The sequence below is a fragment of the Chiloscyllium punctatum genome, chromosome 41 (genome assembly GCF_047496795.1).
Source record: "Chiloscyllium punctatum isolate Juve2018m chromosome 41, sChiPun1.3, whole genome shotgun sequence".
NCBI lineage: Eukaryota > Metazoa > Chordata > Chondrichthyes > Orectolobiformes > Hemiscylliidae > Chiloscyllium > Chiloscyllium punctatum.
Genome location: NC_092779.1, coordinates 11,961,933 through 11,986,101, shown reverse-complemented (window position 1 = coordinate 11,986,101; position 24,169 = coordinate 11,961,933). Strand labels below are relative to the sequence as shown.

At 43.4% G+C, this 24,169-nt stretch overlaps 1 protein-coding gene across 2 annotated transcripts in view; it reads left to right on the top strand.

Annotated features, from left to right (window-relative positions):
- The window catches only part of LOC140464847 (phosphatidylinositol-3-phosphatase SAC1-like), a 72,858-nt gene continuing 48,689 nt past the window's right edge, over positions 1-24,169 (top strand). For both annotated transcript variants that reach the window (XM_072560371.1, XM_072560370.1), the window contains exons 1-2: positions 1-98; positions 17,852-17,949. In XM_072560371.1, the coding sequence (XP_072416472.1) occupies positions 67-98; positions 17,852-17,949 (130 nt within the window). In that variant the 5' untranslated portion in view covers positions 1-66. The remainder of the gene's footprint in view (positions 99-17,851; positions 17,950-24,169) is intronic.

The following is a 24,169-nucleotide window of genomic DNA, read 5'->3' as shown; positions in this document are numbered from 1 at the left end:
CGGGTCAGGGGTCGACGCTGACGTCAACGCGGGGAGTTCAGAGGTCAGGCCGGCGGTGGCGGGAAGATGGCGGCGGCCGCGTATGAGAATCTGAAACTGTGAGTGTCCCGGGGGCGGGGGGAAGAGACAAGGCAACACCCGGGGGAAGGGAGGGAGACACACAACACCCGGGGGGGGGGGGAAGGGAGGGAGACACACAACACCCGGGGGGGGGGGGGAAGGGAGGGAGACACACAACACCCGGGGGGGGGGGGGGAAGGGAGGGAGACACACAACACCCGGGGGGGGGGGGGAAGGGAGGGAGACACACAACACCCGGGGGGGGGGGGGAAGGGAGGGAGACACACAACACCCGGGGGGGGGGAGGGAGACAAGGCAACACCCGGGGGGGGGGGGAAAGGGAGGGAGACACACAACACCCGGGGGGGGGGGGAAGGGAGGGAGACACACAACACCCGGGGGGGGGGAGGGAGACACACAACACCCGGGGGGGGGGGGAAGGGAGGGAGACACACAACACCCGGGGGGGGGGGGGGGAAGGGAGGGAGACACACAACACCCGGGGGAAGGGAGGGAGACACACAACACCCGGGGGGGGGGGGAGGGAGGGAGACAAGGCAACACCCGGGGGGGGGGGGGAAGGGAGGGAGACACACAACACCCGGGGGGGGGGAGGGAGACAAGGCAACACCCGGGGGGGGGGGGGGAAAGGGAGGGAGACACAACACCCGGGGGGGGGGGGTGTAAGGGAGATAGAACACCTGGAGGGAGCAAAGGGAGAGACAATACCCGGTGGGGAGGGAGAGACAATACCCTGGGAGTGGGGGGGGGGGGTTGGAGATGCAACATCTGGGGGTGGTGGGGAGCGACACAACACCCAGGGGTGGGGGAGAGAGAGAGAGAGGGAGAGACAACACACGGGGGGGAGAGAGAGGCACAATACTTGGTTGGAGGGGGAGGGGGAGGGGGGTGGGTGGCAGGAACAGAGATGCAACACCCAGGAGTGGTTGGGGTGAGAGACAGAGAGACAACACCTGGGATGGGGATATGGTGGATTTGATGGAAGGTTGACAGCCTCAACCTGGGAGTGGTGTGCGTGAGGAGACAGAGATGAGAGACGGGGGGATTGCATGGAATGCTGTTTGTAGTTTATTTGTTTCTAGAGCAAGAGGCCAAGTCCCAGGTTTAGGCCAGGAGTGGGGTGTTCCCCCAATTGAGGGAGTGTCAGAGAGGGGTGATTTCCCCAATTGATGGTGGGGGTTGAACTCCTAGTTGAGGGAGAGAGAAAGGGGAGTGATCCCCCAACTCAGGGTGAGAGAGAGGCAGGGAAACTGGTCCTCTTTCTCTCTCTTTCCCCTCTCAAATCGATAAATGGAATTGGAGAGACTTAGGGCCAGGATTCCAAAGATCAGGACTCAGGCAATTGAAAGCATGATCCCAGTAGTATAACAATTAAAATCACATCTACTTTAGGGGCCAGGATTAGAAGAGTTTTGATATTTCAGAATTATAGGGTTGGGGAGATTTAGAGATAATGAAGGTGAAGGCATAGATGAGTTTGAAAACAAGAATGCAAAGTTTAAAAGTAAGTTGCTTAATGGGCAACTGGAGTGCATGGAGTGGTTGGAAGACAGAATTGGGAGTTATCACCAGGGTGGCATGTTTATACAGGCTGGGACGTGGAAGTGTTTTGGATCGCCTCAATGAAGGTGCCAAAGTCTTGTTCATTTTATGATAGATTATGATGGTGTTACACAAGGTGTCGTCATGTCTGCTATAAGTTCCCCTTCAGATAAAAAGTGAAAGAACTGCAAGGTGTATTAATCTTTAGATTTGAAATCCCTAATAAAATGAGGCTAGTGATGGTTAATTGGATATATTCCAGTTTCGCCCTTGATAAGTTGTTATTTTAAAATTTGTTTTTGGGTGTAGGCAATACTGATTTGGTAGCATTTAAGAGTTGAGTGACCTGTGGACCAGGTTGCTGGTGAGTCAGTTGAAATTTTCATAACACTGACAGTTTACATTGTTGGCACTGCTTTTTGAATCAGGCCACAGATTTATTGAATTTAGCTTTGAAACTTGAGAGAGCAAACACTGAATCAAGGTTGCATGTTCAGTTTCACAGGCACTGCATGACTTACTTAGTTTTGTAGTCTTTAGGTGTCTTAAGAAACAAAATCTCAGATAAAAGCCTCTGATGGGAGAGCAGCACAGAATATTTTCTCTCATTAGTGCTGGTTATTTCGCTGACATGAGAGGTGGCAATGGCATTATGGTCATCTCACTGAGCTAGTAAACCAGAGACCCGCATGAATGTTCTGGGGACATGGGATCAAATCCCACCATAGCAGTTGCTGAAATTCAGTATAAATCTGGAGTTAAGAGCTGATTTAAGGGTCGCCGTGTCAACGTTGTCAAGGCATTTGGAGTGCAAATCTGCCTACATGTGACTCCAGACCCACAACACAATGCCCACAATCCATACAAGAATGAGGAAAATTGCCTCAATGTAGAATCAACTCTTTTTAAAAAAATGTTCTTGGAACGTGGGCATGGCCGACCACTCACTGCTCGAAGGCAGTGAGTCACCTTCTTGATACAACTGAGTGACTTGTTCAGCCAGTTCAGGGAGTAGTGAAGCCACAGATATAAACTTTTTGGAGAATGGTCATTGGACCTGGCAGTTGCTGCCAGACCTGCTGAGTTTCTCCAGCAAGTTCTGTTTTTGTCTCAGATTTCCAGCATCCATAATTCTTTGTTTTATTTTATTACATTAGTGTGGGTACTGGGTATCCTAATGATCAAACTGGAACTTGGATGATGGATTTTCGTCTCTAAATGATATTGATGCACTGGATAAAAGCAAATTATTGCGGATGCTGGAATCTGAAAACAAAAAGAGAAGATGCTGGAAAATCTCAGCAGGTCTGGCAGCATCTGTAAGGAGAGAAAAGAGCTGATGTTTCGAGTCTAACTGACCCTTTGTCACAGCTTGACAACATCAGACTCGAAACATCAGCTCTTTTCTCTCCTTACAGATGCTGCCAGACCTGCTGAGATTTTGATGCACTGTTTGGAACAGTGTTGCAGTCACTCTGAAACTGCCAGAGTGGGGTTTGAATCTGCATTCTTTGGGTTAATCATCCAGAGAAACAGCATATCTATATTCCACCAGCTATGAGCTTCAGTACATTTTTGAATGACTGATTTTAAGCCATGTTCACTCCCAGACCATGCTCCTCATGATGTGGATATATTGTTTTTTAGAGCAGTACATTGCAAATTCATGTTGAGATTGTGCTGCTGGAAAAGCAACACATTCTCAACATGAATCAGGAATCGATATTGCTGATGAAGGGCTCCGGCCCAAAACATCAATTTTCCTGCTTCTTGGATGCTGCCTGATCTGATGTGCTTTTCCAGCAATACACACTTAACTCTAATCTCAGCACCTGCAGATCTCACTGTCTTCCAGTGCAGATTCATCCCAGCCTTTGTTAGGGTTAACTTATCAGGGCAAGTCGAATGTCCTTGTTTTGTATTGTCTGGAGCATAAAAGGTGTTACTAAAATGCGGTATTAAAGATGATCTCTAGATTTGATAGACCCTCACATTCAGCTTATTTCCTCAAGTTGGGAAATCCCTCCAAGTGGATTGGATCATCTAATCAGCAAGTGGTTTTTCACAAATCCTGCTCATCTAAATCTGGAACACTCTTCCTCCAAAGACATCAGAGATGAGGTCAGAAGTCTAAGACTGAGCTTCATGAGGTCTTTCTTTAGGAAAATATTGGTGCTACCAGCCAAAGGATGACAAATGGATTTAAGATGCACACTGTCTATTATATAATTGAATGTTGAAGCAGGCTTGATGGTTTGAATGACCCACTATTTCCAAATTACTTTGCAAGAATAAATATAACACGTTACGTGCACTTGTGAAGTTGCTCGTGATTGTAGTAAGTTGAATTGTTTAAGCATGGTGCCCTGATGTATTGTGCAAATGGCTATTAACATAGTAATCTGATCAGGAAGGATTTGCAAAAGGCTGCTCTTTCCTATTGAAATTTAGGTTAATGTAGGAAAGGTGAGTTCTTATGTAACCGGCAGCTTTACAGTTGAATATGATTGTACCCAAATCAACCTCTGCAATTTCATAAATGTCTACAGAAAATTTAGACTGGTCAAGATCATTGCTCCTACTTATGTGAAGTGATATTAGTTCTGGCAATGTTACACCTTTGAATATCAATGCAAATACAAGGTTTCAGGCCTGAGGGTATTGATTACAGAGTTTAAGTCCAGATGGTGGTGTTATCTTAGTATTGGTTGTGGTTCAGTTTGTCTGCCTCAGTCAGTCTGGGTACATGAGTATTAGGAGAAAGTGAGGACTGCAGATGCTGGAGATCAGAGCTGAAAATGTGTTGCTGGAAAAGCGCAGCAGGTCAGGCAGCATCAAAGGAACAGGAGAATCGACGTTTCGGACATCATTCCTGAAGAAGGGCTTATGCCCGAAACGTCGAGTCTCCTGTTCCTTGGATGCTGCCTGACCTGCGCTTTTCCAGCAACACATTTTCAGTACATGAGTATTAGGCACTGTCACTAAACCTTCATTGTTGTCCTTGTCAATTCACTTTCAAAAATGAGTATTCGGTATGGGTGTGAATAAAACATTATAACTGCAATTTTATTTTACATGCATAAAGAGAATGTGATGGTCCAGACTGTGCACACTTATCGTTCTACACTTTTGTCAGGATCAGTACTGGAGGAAATGCTCATTATAATATCTAATATTGCTCCCATCATCTCATGCCGTGTGCCTGTTCCTGAATGATTTATGCATAATAATTACGGTGATAGAATGGGCTTCATTAAATTACATTCTTTGATATTATTTGCTGGTTCACAGTTTTGGAATGTACAAGTCTTCAAATTCAGAAAGCTGCATATAAACAGAATGAGGACTATATTAAGATATTTTGGAGCTGATTGCAAGTTAAACCAGTGGAAATCTATACGACTGTCAGTATACGTGGACGTATATCAGTTGATTAAGGTGTTTCATTCTCATTGCTGATACCTGTTTGTTTATTTATGTGGTTTCATTAATTCATTAGGAGTAGGAGTAAGCCATGAAAAGATCATATCAGATTTTGCCACTTTGGATGACTGGCTAGTTTGCTTGTTCTGGGATAGTGATTGTGAGACCTCTGTGGAGATGTGAATACAAAAGTTAAGGCTGACTTTCCAGAGCGAGACTAAGGGATTGCTGATCTGATTGAGGTGTCATCTTTTAGATGAGAGATTAATTGGAGTCTGCCTCCTCAAAAGGAGAGAAAAGATCCTGGACTCCATTTCAAAGATGTCTGACATGGATGGGAATTCTCTGTTGACCCGACATCATTTATTCCAGAAATCTAATTTTCAATCAGAATGTTATCTGATAGTTATCACGTTGTTTCATGGATGCTTGCTGTGTGCAAATTGAGTGCTGTGTATCCTACGTTATACCTGTCTCCAGACTTCAGAAATATTTCATTGTTTGTAGAGCACTTTGCGATATCTTGAGATTGTGATAAGTGCTATATTAATGCAAATCTTTTTAAAAGGAAAGTAACTCGACTGAATCTTGTCTGACACTCGTGCTGGTGTGGAGTTTGGGCGGCACTGTGGCACAGTGGTTAGCACTGCAGCCTCACAGCGCCAGAGACCTGGGTTCAATTCCCGCCTCAGGCGACTGACTGTGTGGAGTTTGCACATTCTCCCCGTGTCTGCGTGGGTTTCCTCCGGGTGCTCCGGTTTCCTCCCACAGTCCAAAGATGTGCAGGTCAGGTGAATTGGCCATGCTAAATTGCCCTTAGTGTTAGGTAAGGGGTAGATGTAGGGGTGTGGGTGGGTTGCGCTTCGGCGGGGCGGTGTGGACTTGTTGGGCCGAAGGGCCTGTTTCCACACTGTAAGTAATCTAATCTAATCTAATCTAAAATGGCATTGTTTTTGCCTAAGCAGCGATGTTTAAGTGTGATGTCTGTCAACAAATGCATTTGTGTGGTTACTTCAGTATGGCGTGAGAACTATTGTGAAATTACATGATACTGTCACTTTGTTAAACGTCTGTCACATTTGATCATTCGAGCCAAAATTTGATGAAATCAATGCGCCAGGATTGCTTGAGTTGGATGATGTGAGGCATAAACTACATTTGAGAAGCAGCTATTGAATAATTCACCAGTGATACTAGAAATCGATCAATCCTGACTCAGTTATTAGGGAGAACTTTGTTCAGCCCATAGGTTGGACTCCTGGAATTTTCATTGACTACCCTCCCTGTTTCAAGGCCACTTCTTTGCAACATCAACTTGGGCATCACCATGGGGTTCGCTTATGTAAAACAGTTGTGCATTTTGACGATGTTTTAATACTGAACTAGCTTCATTGTTGGTCTCTTTAATGAATGAAAACGCATTATCTCAAGCAATAATTGATACTAACTGTGGTGTCACAGATGTGCTTTTGTGTTTCGATCTCTCTGCTCTCTACTTTATTGCACAACTGAGGAAAGCAGGCAGAAGTGGGTACTGCAGATGCGGGAGATTAGCGTCAAGATTAGAGTAGTGCTGGAAAAGCACAGCAGGTCAGGCAGCATCCGAGGAGCAGGAAAAACCGATGTTTCGGGCAAAAGCCCTTCATCAGGAATGTTTCTTTTTCAACTGAGGAAAGCAGTCAGTTCTTGGGTCTTGCCGCAGTGCCAGACGGGACGGAATGATCACATGAGTTGCCTGAATATCCACTTTGATTTCCTGCTTATTGTTTTAACCTAATTGAAATTGAGAGCTCGGCAGTGAGCCTTATACAGGGCAAAACTCGTGCAGAAACATTATTCATTTTCTATAGATTTGAACCGAAACTATGGAGAGTGAACAGGAGGGGAGGATGAAAACTCAGTAGCACAGACGAAGAGGTGGGTACTGAGATGGTTCTTAAAGGAAGTGGAGAGGCTGTGAGGATTTCAGGGTGGTGGAAGCAGGACTGAAACATAGCGAGTGTTGCCACTAATCTCTACAAAAGCTGCTGCATCCTTGGGCAGCTCAGTTTAAATATCTTCAGTTCTGACTCTGTTAATTCTCTCATTCCTTTCATTATGGTTAGAAAGTTATGCTTCAGTTATACAGGGTACTGACGAGACCACATCTGGAGTATTGTGTGCAATATTGGTCGTCTTATTTAAGGAAGGATTCAAATGTGTTGGCAGTAGTTCAGAGAATGTTTATTGGATTCATGCCTAGAATGGGTGAGTTGTCTTATGAGGAAAGGTTGGACAGGTTAGGCTTAAAACCTTTATTTTAAATTAAACTTATTGTTTCTAATCAACCTGTTCAGAGTTTGTTATTCTACAACTCTGGAGCAGGTGGGACTGGAACCTGAGCCTCCTGATCCAATGTTAGGGATGTTACACAAGAGGGTCCCCCATGTAGGGTTGTATATCCACTAGACCTCAGAGGAATAACATGTGATTTGATTATAATTTAGAAAGATCCTGAGGAGATTTAACAGATCAGATGGGGAGGGGTGCATCCCCTTTTGGTAGAAAGGAAAACTAGAGGTCACTTATAACCCCATGAATCCACTGGGAAGAAAGAGGCCCCAACACCTGCATCCCTGACTAGGCCAACATTCCCAGCATCGCCGCCTTTGATCAACTTCGATGGGCTGGGCACATCATCCCCATGACTGACATGACACTCCCCACGTAGGTGCTCTCCTTCCAGCTCCGAAAAGGTAGGTGAGACCCCAGGTGGACAGAGGAAGCACTCAGGAATACCCTCAAGGCCTCACTGGGGAAGTGTGGCATTCCCACAGACATCTGGGAATCAGTGGCCAGAAACCATCCAAAGTGGAGGAGCATCTGGGAAGGCACCAAGTACCTCTAGACTTGTCATTGGGAAAATGCGGAAGCCGGGAGAAAACAGTAAGGAGCACACCAACATCCCACCCATCCCTTCCCATGACCACCTTCTGCCCCAAGTGTAACAGAACCTGCAGAAGCCGCATCGATCTCTACAGCCACTCACAGACACACCGAGAGCAGAGGAGAGTCATCCTTATCTGCAACGGACAGCCAATGGTGGTGATATGATGACCAGATGGGAATGTGGAGTTGAAGTTCCAAATAGGTCAACAGTGATCTTACCGAATGGCTGAATTGTCCACCTCTGCTCCCAGTTCATTCCCGTGTTCACAGAGCAAAGCAAATCTGTGTTTTGATCGATTATGTCACATTGCTGTTGGAATTTGGAGTTTGCATCGTTGGTGATACACAGTTGTTGAGTGATGTGCTGCAATAAGAGGACTCTGAAGCATGTGTTTACTATCTGCATGATGCAGTGCAGATATTTACCAAAGATCTTCACCTTCTAAACCCACGATCACTTGCATCGAGAAGGACAAGGAAAACAACCACCTGCAAGTTCACTCACCGTTCTGACTTGGAAACATATCACCATTCCTTCACTGGGTCAAAATCTTTGCATTCCTTCCCTAAGGAGATTGTGCACCTACCTTTAGTACAGACTCCAATGGTTCTAGTAGGTAGCTCATCACCTCCAGGGAAGTCAAGGACAGGCAATAAATGCTGGCCGGCCAGCAACGCTCAGGTGGCTTGTGGGAATGTTTTAGAAAAGAGCAACATCACAGATCTTTTGTGGTTCTCAAAATGTCCCATAAGACTTGATTAATTCCAAGACCTTGTGGCTATGGTTTCCATCTAGGAAGCTTTTCAGACATTGTGGAGAACGAATCTGGTGCAAACATGGAGTGGAAATCTGTCTGGATAGATTGATCATAAGTTACACTATCAGTACACCATTAACTTTGACATCCTTAAACGAAATGTTCTAATGGAAAAGCAGATTAATTTTATTTCTAAAATACCCATTCAATTCCTGGTAAACATGAATTTGATACTGGGTTACACATTTGCCATTAATACTGCTTGCAAACAGACAATGAAATGAAAATAAAGTAACCTGATACCCATGTGGGCAACTTAACAATCATCTGCTTTCATAAATAATACATTTCAACAATGGACCTCAGCTATTTTAGAGTGCAGCAACTTGACATTCTGATAGTTGGACTGTCCATAAGAGCATTTAAAAAAGAAAGAGATGGAAAGATCATTCAGTCCTTCCAGGAGAATGTGAGGACTGCGGATGATGGAGGTCAGAGTCAAAAAGTGTGGTGCTGGAAAAGCACAGCCGGTCAGGCAGCATCCGAGGGGCAGGAGAGTTGATGTTTTGAGCATAATTCCTTCATCAAGAATGTGGATGTGGACATTCCAGATGAAGAGCTTAAGCTCAAATCTCATGCTCAGGCTGATGTACCTCAAATACACCTTCCTCGTATAAAGTCCCACATCTATTTATCTCTCTCTCTCGAATATATTCAATGATTGAGGATCCACTCTTGGAGTAAATAATTCCAAAGTTTTGCATGCCTCTGAGTAAAGAAATTTGGAGTGATCTCAATCTAATATTGACCCCTCCTCTCCTCCCTCAGTCTGGGGAAGCAACCTCTCAGTAGCTGCCCTCTTTAGATGTTATGTTTCAGTACGATTACCTCTCGCTCTTTTAAACTCCATGGGATATGGATCTGGACTATTCTCTTTCACCTTGTTAAGACAGTCCTCTCATCTTGACACATTGAGCTTGCTGCTTATGTACTGAGTATAAAACTCAACTCTGAGATCCTGTGCTTATAAGCAGTGATGATATTGGGGAGGTGATACTTTGATTAAAAAAAAGCTGAGGTTATAAAAAGTTAGCCTAAAAATCAGTCATGAAAGAAAATATATCCATTAAAGAAAACCTACTCCCATGAGTCATGATTGTAAGGACCAGGGTCACAGATTGAAAGTTGTGAGTGAGAGATAGAGATCTAGGTGAGGATGTGAGAAATTGTTTTACACAATCACCTGGAACACAGCCTAGAAAGGGGTGGAAGTGGAGACAATCAATAATTTCAGAAGGAAATTGGATAGACCCTTGAAGGTAATAAACTTTTGAGGGACTACAAGGACCAAATGGTATGAGCTACAAATCTATATGGAAAGCAATGGGCCAAATGGCCTCTTTCTGTGATATAATTGAACATAGAACATTACAGCACAGTACAGGCCCTTCAGCCCTCAGTGTTGCGCCAACCTGTGAAAATAATCTGATGCCCATCTAACCTACACTGTTCCACTGTTATCCATATGTATGCCCAATGTCCATTTAAATGCCCTTAACATCAGCGAGTCTACTCCTGTTGCGGGCAGGCCGTTCCACAGCCCCCACTACTCTCTGACTGAAGAAACTACCCCAATATCTTTCCTAAATCTATCACCCCTCAATTTTAAGCAATGTCCCCTCGTGTTAGCCTTCACCATCCGAGGAAAAAGGCTCACTGTCCACCCTGTCTAAACCCCTGATTATCTTACATGTCTCGATTAAGTCACCTCTCAATCATCTTCTCTCCAATGAAAACAGTCTCCATTCCCTCAGGTTTCCTCGTAAGATCTCCCTTCCATACCAGGCAACATCCTGGTAAACCTCCTCTGAGCCCTTTCCAAAGCTTCCACATCCTCCCTATAACGAGGTGACCAGAACTGCATACAATACTCCAGGTGCAGCCTTACCAGTGTCTTGTACAGCTGAAGCATGGCCTCGTGGTTCCGAAACTCAATCCCCTTACCCATAAATACCAACACATCATCTGCCTTCTTAACAACCTTATCAACCTGGGTGACAACTTTCAGGGATTTATGCACCTGGACACAGATCTCTCTATTCATCTATACTGCCACGAATTTTACCATTAGCCCAGTACACTGCATTCCTATTATTTTTTCCGAAGTGAACTACCTCACACTTTTCCGCACTAAGCTCCATTTGCCACTTCTCAGCCCAGCTCTGCATCTTATCTATATCCCTCTGTAACCCACAGCATCCTTTGGCACTATCCACAACTCTGCCTACCTTAGTGTCATCCACAAATTTACTAACCCATCCTTCCACACCCACATCCAGATCATTTATAAAAATGAAAAACAGCAGTGGCCCCAAAACAGATCCTTGTGGCACACCACTGGTAGCTGAGCTCCAGGATGAACATTTCCCATCAACCACCACTCTGTCTTCTTTCAGCTAGCCAATTTCTGATCCAAACCACTAAATCACCTTCAATCCTGAGATTCTGTATTTTATGCAATAGCCTACCTTGTGGAACCTTATCAAATGCCTTACTGATGTCCACATACAACACATCAACCACTTTACCTTCATCCACCTGTTTTGTTACCTTCCCCGAAGAAGTCAGTAAAGTTAGTGAGGCATGACCTACCCTTCACAAAACTGTGTTGACTGTCCCTAATCAACTTATTGCTTTCGAGATGATTATAAATCCTATCTCTTATAACCTTTTCCAATACCTTACCCACAACTGAAGTAAGGCTCACTAGCTTATGAATGCCTGGGTTGTCCCCTTAAACAAGGGAACATTTGCTATCTTCCTGTCTTCTGGCACTACTCCTGTTGACAATGATGACAAAGATCGAAGCCAAATGCTTTGCAATCTCCTCCCTGTCTTCCCAGAGAACCTGAGGATAAATCCCATCTGGCCCAGGAGTCTTGACTATTTTCAGATCTTCCAAAATTGCAAAAACCACCTCAAATCCATCTAATCTCGGAGCCTGTATCTCCATATTCTCACTAAAATTGCCCTTTTCCAATGTGAATACTGACGAAAAGTATTCATTAAGCACTTCCCCTCTGTCCTCAGATTCCTCACACAACTTCCCACTACTATCGTTGATTGGCCCTCATGTTATTCTAGTCATTCTTTTATTCCTGATATACCAATAGAAGGCCTTAGGGTTTTCCTTGATCCTACCTACCAACAACGTCTCATGACCCCTCCTGGCTCTTCTTAGCCCTCTCTTTCGATCTTTTCTGGCTAACTTCTAACTCTCAATCCCCCTAACGGAGCCTTCACGCCTCATCCTCACATAGGCTTCCTTCTTCTTCTTGACAAGTGCTTCAACTTCTTTAGTAAACCATGGCTCCCTCTCTTGACAATTACCTCCCTGCCTGACAGGACCCACAGGAGCTGCACATTTAAAGTGTGCCCATCCCCTGCAGTTTTCTTCCCCATCCTATGCATCCTAAACCTTGCCTAATCGCATCATAATTGCCTTTCCCCAGTTATACCTCTTTCTCTGCGGTATATACCTACCCCTGCCCATTGCTACTGCAAATGTAATGACTCTTAAAAGAGGCAGGGGTGAAAATCACTTACTGCCCAATTGTGAGTGATTACTGCTATCAAGGTTAGAGTGATGCTGGAAAAGCACAGCAGGTCAGGCAGCGTTTGGGGAGCAGGACAGTCGACATTTTGGGCAAAAGCCCTTCATCAGGAATGATGACTGCTGTGCCAATTCCCTAACAGGGAGTGGTTTATCATTAGTTTTGTAATAGTTGCATTCAGTGGAACTTGAATCAACAAACACTCCCAAAAGTTGAAGCACCTGTTTACTGGTCAAAATTGTAAATTGTTCAAGCAGCACGCACAAGTTACAGGCTTGCAGCAGCCTTCAATATGCTGCGCCTTTCAAAAGGGTTGGTCACATTTTTGTTGTGAATGTTGCAAGGGACAGCAGCTTTCACTAGTCCCTATTGTTGGTGCTTCAGTTTTGTAATTTGTGCTTCCAAACTTAAGTTTTTAAGCTTTGCAGCTAATTATGTACTGATCGTAATCTCAGCTGGCTCTTGAATCCCGCTGAAAATGTTTTCACGGTGGATCTAATGATCTCTTTCAAAATAAGCAGCACTGCAAAAACAGTGCAGCTGGTGCGTGTCCCCCAGGTGTTGTAATTTACAATTTTCGCTGCACCATCATTTTGGGATCTATTATCATAAATAGTTTAAGAAGTTATAAATCCTTTGATTGCATATGGCTGTGTGCACGGTTCTGGAGATTTAAGCACAAAATTCCAGGCTGACACACCAGTGGGCTGCTGCGCTACTAGAGGCGCAGTCTCTCAGATGAGACTTTAAGTCGAGGCCTGTCTGTCCCTTCAGGAAGATCCACTGATTCCCACATCTTTTACTTCAAAGAGAAAGGGATTTGTATCCTGCCTCATTATTCCTCCCTCTCTCTCCCTCTCTCTCTGTCTCAATTTCTCAACAACAGACCCTGTGGTCGTTGTCATGTTGCTGTTTGTGGGATATTGCTATGCATAAATTGGTTGCCCAATCTATTACGTTGCAACAGGGACTACACATGGAAAGTGCTTCAATGACTGGAATGTGCTTTGAGCCATCTTGGTATTGTGCAAGGTTTTATATGAACCTTTTCGATAAATATGTAAACAATTAACATTTGAAGACCCCAAAGACCCAGGTCAGGATTCAATAACACAGTGCTGTAGCATTGGCTTATACATTCAGCAATTACTTATAAATTAGTTGGAACATTAGCATTGCATTTATTTCCTTGAAATGCCAAGGAAGGGTGACTTGGATAGGATATTGACTTGTCAGATGGCTAGTGCTAATTATTGATTGCTACTCAGACAGACATGAAGTTCTTTTGTTGGTTAACTGGCTTGGTCTTCTTGGGTACCTTTGCTTGATTCCCCGCTGCCATTAATTTTTTTAAAAAATCTGTTCCTTTTAACATTTCGATGTAGCTCAAATGACCAAAGGAATGGATTTGGATGCACTGAGATATTGTTTGTCCTGTCACTGTGTGATTTCTGAATTTGTAGAAAGTTTGGTATTTGAGAGCAGTGTGTGTCTGTGAGAAATATTTGGTAGCTTATGTCTGACTGATGCTTGTGCGAATCTCAGGTGTTTCTGTCGATGGGGATTGTGTAAGATTGTTCTCCCTTGAAGGTAAAACTTGCTCTTGTAATTCCAACAACCCAATTATCTGGATACTTAAGTGAAAATTATTATCATTGGTTCTGGTTGTCTGCACATTGTCGTCCTGGAGGCACTCAGTTTAGTCACTATGAATGTGTGTTATACACCAATCATTCACCACTTGCCTAGAACAAATATTATTAAGTATTAAATCACAGTTAAGCAGCTTGTGATCACAATCTGGCTGATTAAAGCTATTTTAAAGGCATCCAAGTTTATCTTTACAATGCAGCGTCTGAGAAGGAAATGATTCTGCGTGGATATTATTGATGTTTTTTAGTTGGAGCCCTGTGTCTTTGATCTCTCAGAATTTGCCTTAGCTTTTTTTTAAGTTTTAGTAGAACACTCTGTTGAGATAAATTTAGTGGTTGAGTTTCCATCTTTTTTTTAAAGAGATCGTTTATTCATAAGATGATGTGGGTATCACTAGTTGGGCCAGCATTTGTTGCCCATCCTTAGTTGCCTCAGAGAATGTGGGAGTGAGTGCTGTTTTAAACTGCTGCAGTGAGTTTGGGGTAGGTAAAGGCACAGCACAATTAGGAATGGTGCACTTTCTAACACCGCAGCTCCCTTTGATCAGTTATTTTCTGATCCTTGACAGCAAAGGTTGGCAGATGGTTGCAGGTTATGTGTAATATGTTTATATTTTGAAGAGTCACACATTTTGATGTTATCTGTCTTTGCCAAGCTTCGCTTAATTTTACACCTACAGTATAAACTTTCAATATTTTATTCATCTCCCAGTCCTTCTGTTTCTCATTCTTCCACGTTGGCTAACCTTGCATGTCTGGCAGTCCTCGAGTGCTCCTTGTGTTTTTATATTTGCTGACGGAGCAGATGATGCTCTCATCGTCTGGGTCTAACTCCTTCAGCGTTTCCATTTGCTCCCATTCCACAACCCCTCCTGCTCAATGTCCTGTTCCCCTGCACTGCCTCATAAATCACTGCACTGCCTCTCTATCTGCGGGTTGGTTGTGTTACATGTTAAATGTTGTGGCCTGTTTGTGTACAGTCTCTCGTTGGGTGAAACCGACACTGCTACTTGTCACTCTGGTAACACCTCACATATCTTTTCTAGCCATGTGGCTTAAATCCAGGGAAATTGACAGTTACTAGGCTTTTACTGACCTGATATAAGTGAACAGTGTTACACTGAAGCAAGTAGGTAAATTTATCTATTTAGCTGAAAGTGGCAGATAGGACACAGAAATTAGAAGAAGGCAGAAGACAGCCAGAATAATATTGTGAAGCATCCTTTTCCACAGGCGGAAGATACAAAAGTTTGAAAACATGCACCAACTGATTCAAGAACAGCTTCTCCTCTGCTCTCAGACTTTTGAACAAACCTCACACATATTAGAGTTGATCTTTCTCTGCACCTTCTTTGTAGCTGTAACAATATATTCTGCCTTCTGTTCGGTTACCCTGGTGTACTTACATCTGGTATGAGTTGCTTGGATAGCCACAAAGCAATACTTTTCACTGTATCTGAGGAGGTGCCAATACTCTAATCAACTCAAATCAAAGATGTATTTGCCAGAAAAATCTCAAGCTGTAGCAAGGAGAAAAATATCATAAATTGCTGCATTCTGATCTCTTTCCTGATGCTTAAGAAATAAGGACAATATGCAAAAATGTGTAGAAGACAGAAGAGGTGTAGGTGTTCGGGCGTACTAAGATTTTATATGCAAACTATAAGACAAATAAAAAGGTACTTGGAATGCAAGAACAGAAACAATTCTTATGAAGTTATGTCCAGAAAATAAATGTCACTACTCAGCAGTTTGATCAGAGCAGAAAAGCTCTCAGGATCTCTATTAGCCAATACTGTGTACAACAGAAAGAGGAATTGACCTCAGCATTATTGAATGATGGATGCCACAGAGTGATTGCAAGTACAGGTTCACAAGGATTTCTTTATCTGAAATCCTTGGGGCCAGTTGTTCTTCGGAAATCGGAATTTTTCAGGTTTTGGAATAAATGACATTTTCACAATGAAGTTAAAAAAAACCTAACAGCAGACGCACGTGTGACTAGAACGAGCGCTGAGACACACTTAACACCTGCCAGCGCTGGGCCAGGCTGCCACGTCACACCTGAGTGACGTGGGTCTAGGGGATGTGGAGTTGGGTCACCTGTTTGCACACCAAAATGACGCTCCACACTCCACGGAAAAAATTTTGGATTTCAGAGCTTTTTGGATTTTGAATAAAGAATTGTGTACTTGTAGGAGGTTGGGGAACACAGCAAAGCAGGCAGCATCAAGAGGTGGAGCAGTTGACATTTTGGGTGTAACCCACCCCAGTCCTGAAGAAGGTATACACCCAAAACGTCGACTTCTCCATCTCCTGATGCTGCCTGGCATACTGAGTTTTCCCAGCCTCTAGTTTTCTTTTGTCTCTAACAAGTGATTGCAGGCAAGTTACCGTGCAGTGAGAGGATAACACCCAACTTCTGAATGTGGGACCATGACAACAGATCTACTGGCGGGAGAAGCTACATGCGGATGGGGGTTTTAGCAGCCATATGCCTCAGTGTTGATTGAAACCTCTTTGAAAAGACAGTCAATAAACATTCCCAAAGGGTAGTATTGGGAGGGATTGCTTTGTATATGTGTGCTTCCTGCATTCTCGACTTCTTCATTTGCTCTGTGTTGTCCATGGATGATCTGAAATCCCTTCAGGAATGGAGTTACATTGAGATTAAAGTCCATGAGTGCACATGTGTTATGACCCAAGGATGTACTCTGACATGATGGAAATGGACCATCTAAAAAGGAAACTGATTCTCCAGACATGGGAGAGAACGGGAGTGACCTGTATGATGCAAGCATTCAATGAAGTATGGTATGTGACAAAGGTCTCCCTCAGTTGATTGAAAAGCATTTATCACATGAAGGGTCTGAACAGCACTTAGTTAGGCAGCTGCAGGCAGAAGCAACTCTGTCCTTCATGTGACTTCCGGGTTTGATTGCAGAAATCTCAAATTGGAGAGTTGGAATACAGTATTTGCATTCATGTTTATAGATAAGATTCTATAAACTTGAGTCAAAGCAGATGCACAGTTGTTAATGGAGCATCAAGGATCAGATTGATGGGGTAGATGGTGATGAAAGCTGTCAGAAACATCTAGCAGACCTTTCTGTATTTTCCTGTCATCAAGAACAGGAACATAACAAAGCAGTTGAGCAATGAGTTACACATTAATACATTTTTAGCAACAATGACCGAGCTGAGGGGTAGTGGCCTCTCTTGCAGCCCCTGACTCATTGCTCAAGAATGTTAGTTGTATTTTAGAAACCTCTGCTAAATCTCACACAGGTCTGACCTTCATGAGTTCAACAAACAGCAGGCATTCTTCATGTGATTCCAGTCCATTATGCAGAGTACAGTACACAGAAATGTTGTCCTGGTTCTCTGCCCCACAATACAGGCATGCAGCTGTTTTGAATTCATATAGTCCGAAAGATCTACGGCACAGAAAACGGCCCTTCGGCCCACTAAGTCCATGCTAGTCAAAAGCAACTGCCAAACTGTTCTAATCCCAATTTCATCCCTGACTGACAGGGTGCAAATCTTCGGCTTTGCAGGATTTGTGTAAGTTTCTGATCCATGACCTGTTCACAGTTCATGACTTCAAGCACTAATACACCCTTGCAAAATATTAATGGGGGTTTTAAGGATAGCTTGTGTGGGAAGTGGAAATGATGCACTAGTGTGGAAACACGGCTAGTCTAAGTGCTGACAGATAAAGTTAAATTTGAAGTGGAAAATATTTGTTAATCTTTATTCTAAGGTTTATCTGTAATTTCAAGAGTGTTTCCCATAAATTGACAATTTGGCATGTAATTGACATTCATGGTAACTTCTGATTAATGTGTTTTAGGCACACAACGCCAGAGAAGTTCTACTTTGAGGCTTGTGATGATGGATCAAATGATGTGCTCATGATTGACCGTGTCTCTAATGAAATCACCCTTGGAGGTAAGGAGTTTGTTGGAACAATTTGAAAATGGAGAGTGGGGGGAGGGGGGCATGGTTTGCATTTCACAAGTAGGAAAGTCTTTTTTTATTTCCAAATTTGAATTGCACTAATTATTGTAAAATATGCATTTTGATCTTTGTTTCCTGAATGTTGCCACATGCCCAAAAAATAACAAGTTATGGTAATTTAAGGAGAAACTAGATTTAATATGTGGAGTGAAGAAATAGAAGATTTATGTTGATGGAAGAAGAGAGAGGTGGCTTGTGTGGAGTATCAACATCAGAATGGACCAAATGGCCTATTTCCGTGCTATATATTTTGTGCAAGAGTTTTAATGATGAGAGTTTACAAGAAGTTGGAAAGTGCTTGGTGAAACATGCTTTATTACAGAGCTACTGTTTGTTCAACTTTGGAATGGCACAGTGACTCAGTGGTTAACAGTGCTGACTCACAGCGCCAGGGACCAAGGTTAAATTCTAGCCTCGGGTAACTTTATGTGGAGTTTGCTCATTCTCCCCATAGGTTTCCTTCGGGTGCTCTGATTTCCTCTGACAGTTCAAAGATGTGCAGGCTGGGTGGATTGGCCGTGCTAAATTGGCCATAGTCTTCATGGATGTGCAGGCTAGGTGGGTTAGTCATGGGAAATGCAGGGTTAAAGGGATGGGGTAAAGGAGGTGGGTCTGGGTGGGATGCTCTTCAAGCATGTCGTTGTGGACTCAATAGGCCGAATGGCCTGCTACCAGATTGTCGAAGTTCTGTGGTGATGATTTGTTCTGAGTTTGGTATCAACTTCCTTCAAAAGGAAGGCAAAAAGGACAAAACTGATAAAGGCTCTGTTCATCCATATTCAAACAATTTATGAACATAAACCTTCCAGGTCAAAACTGAGGAAAAGGTAGTCTACTTGGAGCAAAGGATTGAGGGGTACAGTTATTCAAATCATTACAAATGATGGCTTGTGTGCAACCAGCCAGAGATCTTGCGGGTTGATGTGTGGCGACACTCTAAGAGGAAATTCCAGCCTGAAGTATTGTGTAGGGTTCTAACCTCTGTTAGGAAAAGCACAATGAGGCGCTGCAGAAGGTGCAATAAAAATGTCAAGGGTGGAAAGTGTGAACAGGTCGGGACCGTTTCTGCCATTGGAGAAGAGGAACCTTGAAGGTGACCACCTCGAGCTGGTGAAATAGTTTGTGGTAAATAGAAACGTGTGGATCCCAAAACTAGGCAACATAGATTTAAATCTGATGAGGATTGCAAGAGAAACTCCCTGATGTAGAAAATGGTTAGAATGTGGAATTCAGATTTCATGGAGTATCAGAGATAAATAGCAGCGATGTTAAAGAGGAAATTGGACCCAGTACCTGAGAAAGGAGTTGAAGGTCATGTAGGAGTTAGAGGAAGTAGGATGAGTCATTGAACCAAATGGTCTGATTCTGCACTGCAAATTCAAGTTCTCAACAAACCAGTCCAGATTGGCAAAATTAGACAGCTCAATTAATAATTCTGACAGTAATTTAATACTGGAATGTTCAGCATTGCTGAAGTCATGGATATCATCATCATCTTGATCTTAACACTTCTGGCCTCCAGGTTTCCTTTTCCTGATACCATATCCAACATCTATTCTGTGCATATACTTAATTTTATTTTAATCAATCTATAAATAAACATATCTCCGGAATTTGTACTTTGGTCATTGATAAAAGCATCTCTGTAATCTGCACGATGATGAGCTGGCTCTTGACTGTCATTGGCAGTGAGTAATTGTCCACGCATTGAGTTTGATGCAGGAGTGATAGATGGGAAGCAGATAAGCATTTGCTTCATAACAATTTCATATAGAACTGTAATTTCCAAAATATTCAGCTTGTTCCCATTTAGATTATACAAACAATAGCATTAAAAATTTCCAGTGACTTAGAATCATAGAGATGTACAGCACAGAAACACAGACCCTTCGGGCCAACTCATCCATGCCGACCAGTTATCCTAACCTAGTCTAGGCCCACCTGCCAGCACCAGGCCCATATCCCTCCAAACCTTTCCTATTCATATAACCATCCTGGTGACTTTTAAATGCTGCAATTGTACCAGCCTCCACCACTTCCTCTGGCAGCTCGTTCCATACACGTACCACCTTCTGAGTGAAAAAGTTGCCTCTTAGGTCTCTTTTATATCTTTCCCCTCTCACCCTAAACCTATACCCTCTAGTTCTGGACTCCCCCACCCCAGGGAAGGAAAAGACTTTATCTATTTATTCTATCCATGCCCCTTGTGATTTTAGAAACCTCTATAAGGTCACCTTTCAAGCCTCCGACACTCCAGGGAAAACAGCCCCAGCCTGTTCCGCCTCTCCCTACAGCTCAAATCTTCCAACTCTGCAACATCCTTCTAAATTTTTTCTGAACCCTTTCAAGTTCCACATCTTTCCGACAGGGAGGAGACCAGAATTGCACGCAATATGCCAACAGTAGCCTAACCAATGTCCTGTATAGCTGCAACATGGCCTCCCAACTCCTGTACTCAATACTCTGACCAATAAAGGAAAGTATACCAAACACCTCCTTCACTAGCCTGTCTACCTGCGACTTCACTTTCAAGGAGCTATGAATCTGCACTCCAAGGTCTCTTTGTTCAGCAACACTTCCTAGGGCCTTACCATTTAAGTGTATGAGTCCTGCTAAGATTAGCTTTCCCAAAATGCAGCGCCTCACATTTATCTAAATTAAACTCCATCTGCCACTTCTCAGCCCATTGGATCAATGTTGTAATCTGAGTAACCTTCACTGTCCACTACACCTCCAATTTTGGTGTCACCTGCAAATTTACTCACTATATCTCACTCCATCTGGTAAGCATTTCAAACTTTTTCTATTTCTATGGAGAAGTATTAGTCTCATGCTGATGATTCACAGCCACATTTAAAGCATTGTAGTTCCTGGTCTGGTTTCATTTTGGGAAATTTCACTCCAGATTTCCTGATTGTTTTCCAGAGATCCTTCCCTGGGAGAAATTAACTTGATTGCAAGTTAGTTTAAACTGCTAATTAACCTGATACTGCGGATAACCCTGGAGATTAGTCTCTGGTTGCTGACTTGCTGATCTGATTCCCTGAAGAACCCTAGATTGTGTAATAACATTTGTGTAATAGAAATCAACCTCATTTGTCCTTTCCATCCCGATATGGTTTCATTATTTTGGATGAGCACACCTGGGCACTATTGCCTGCAAAAAAATGCAAAACACTTTTGTAATGTTTGTTGCCTTTGACTTTCACTGCATCCTGTATTAAGAAGCCAACTGTTTTTCCAACCTCCAAATTAAACCAGGCAGCATCAGTCTGTTTACCATACTTGGGCCGTTGCAACTTTACCAAGTGAAGAGGTAACTCAAAAGAGCTCATATTTCTTCCACACTCTTTGAACTCTAATATTATTGCATTTATGAAGGTTTCCCTTGTCTGGTTGATTCTCTGTAATATAATGTTAAGATATATATAAGAGCTCCATGTCACTGAGGAGTCTTCAGGTTAATCTATTCCAACACCTCGTTGTGAAAATTCTATTCTAGCCGAGACACTGCACAGAATTCTAAATCAGATACTCTATGACATTCCGAAAAGTCCATGCACTTTACCTGCCAGTGTTAACAGATTCTTTAAAAAACATTCCAGGATTGGGACCCATGCCTGTGCTAAATAGAGACATAGAGATGTGCAGCACGGAAACAGACCCTTCAGTCCAACCCGTCCATGCCGACCAGATATCCCAACCCCCCCAATCTAGTCCCACCTGCCAGCACCCGGCCCATATCCCTCCAAACCCTTCCTATTCATATACCCATCCAAATGCCTCTTAAATGTTGTAATTGTACCAGCCTCCACCACTTCCTCTAGCAGCTTATTCCATACACGTACAACCCTCTGAGTGAAAAAGTTGCCCCTTGGGTCTCTCTCATATTTTCCCCTCTCGCCCTAAACCTATACCTTCTAGTTCTGGATTCCCCCATCCCAGGGAAAAGACTTTGTCTATTTATCTTATCCTATCCTATCCTATCCATGCCCCTCATAATTTTGTAAACTTCTATAAGGTCACCCCTCAGCCTCCGACTCTCCAGGGAAAACAGCCCCAGCCCGTTCAATATCTCCCTATAGTTCAAATCCTCCAACCTGGCAACATCCTTGTAAATCTTTTCTGAACCCTTTCAGGTTTCACAACATCTTTCCGATAAGAAGGAGACCAGAATTGCACGCAGTATTCCAACAGTGGCCTAACCAATGCCCTGTACAGCCGCAACATAACCTCCCAACTCCTGTACTCAATACTTTGACCAATAAAGGAAAGCATACCAAACGCCTTCTTCACTATTCTATCTACCTGCAACTCCACTTTCAAGGAGCTATGAACCTGCACTCCAAGGTCTGTTTATTCAGCAACACTCCCGAGGACCTTACCATTAAGTGTATAAGTCCTGCTAAGATTTGCCTTCCCAAAATGCAGCACCTCGCGTTTATGTAAATTAAACTCCATCTGCCACTTCTCAGCCCATTGGCCCATCTGATCAAGGTCCTGTTGTAACCTGTGGTAACTTTCTTCGCTGTCCACTGCACCTCCAATTTTGGTGTCATCTGCAAACTTACTCACTATACCTCTTATGTTCACATCCAAATCATTTATATAAGTGATGAAAAGTAAAATGGCACTACTACCTTCTGTCATACCTATCTGTAATTTTGAGATCTATTGCTTACAGTCAAGCAGATTAACAAGCAGGGCAAAAGCCTTATCGCTGCTTACTGTCAGCGACTGAGGTAATGAGATGTGACTTGTGCGTGATATAAGAACATTGGAAGTGGGAGTAGGAGCAGGTCAGTTGGCCCATCAAGCCTGCTCTGCCATTCAGTAAGATTACATGTCTGGTCTCATCGTAGTCTCCACTTTTCTGTCTGTATCATGTAACCCTGGACTCCATTCTCGATCAAAAATCTGTCTACACTGTCTAATTCTGACCCTGGTAGCTCAGTAGTTAGCACTGCTGCCTCACAGTGCCAAGGACCTGAGTTCAATTCCAGCCTCGGTTGGCTGTCTATGTGGAGTTTGCATATTCTTCCTGTGTCGGCATGGGTTTCCTCCGGGTGCTCCGGTTTCCTCCAGCAATCCAAGGATGTGCAGGTTAGGTGGATTGGCCGTGCTAACTTACCCATGGTGTCCAGGGATGTGCAGGCTAGGCGGATTAACCATGGGAAATGCAGATTTATAAGGGTTGGGTCTGGGTGGGACGCTCTTTGGAGTGTTGATGAGGATTCGATGGGCCAAATTGCCGCCTTTCACACTGTGGGGATTCTGTAAACAAATTCAATGACCCAGCATTCATGGACCAACAATTCTTTGAGAGAAAAAGAAAAACTTTCAGTCTGTATCTGTATTTTTAAACTGTGTCCCCTAATTGTAGTCTGCTACGCAAGGGGCAGCATCCTCCCAATATCAACTCTATCCAGTTCCCTCAGGACCTTGTACATTTCAATAATTATCATCTCTCATTGTCCTAAATTCCAATGGTTGTAGGTGCAACCTGTTCAGCCTTTTTTCATAAATGCTATTTATCCCAGGAATGAGTTGAGTGAACCTTCTCTGAGCTGCTTCTCCATTCTTTTCGATGTAAAGTGATGCATGTCATATATGTTTGTGTTTGCAAAGCGTAACATACCATATTCAACAGCATAAAAAAAGCATCAGTTTCTGTTATTGTTATTCATTAAAATTTGTGGGAAGCTGGTCTTTGAAAGCTTACAAGTGCTTTCATCGCCCATCACTGAGATGTGGAGGAGGTTCTTCTTGGAGAGGAGAACCTATGGAATTCTTTACTGCAGAGGGAGTGAATCTGGGCCACTCAGTATATTCAAGGCTCAGAGACCGTTTTTAATCAGGAAGGGAATTATAAGGAAAAGGCAGGAAAGTGGAGATTTGGATTATCAGATCGGCCATGATCTCCCTGAATGGCGAAGCTGACTCAATGGGCTGAATGTGGTTCTTGTGGTTACTCATTTTGTTTGTAGCTGATGCTGAAATAAATGATTTCATTGTAAAAAGCTGCCACACTTTGCTATCGCGGCATTGTTTGTGCTCCCCTTTGTACAATGTCTGCTATTTTGTGGTGACTTTTTAAAAAATTCACTCATGGGGTGTGTGTGTTGCTGGCTGGGCCAGCATTTATTGTCCA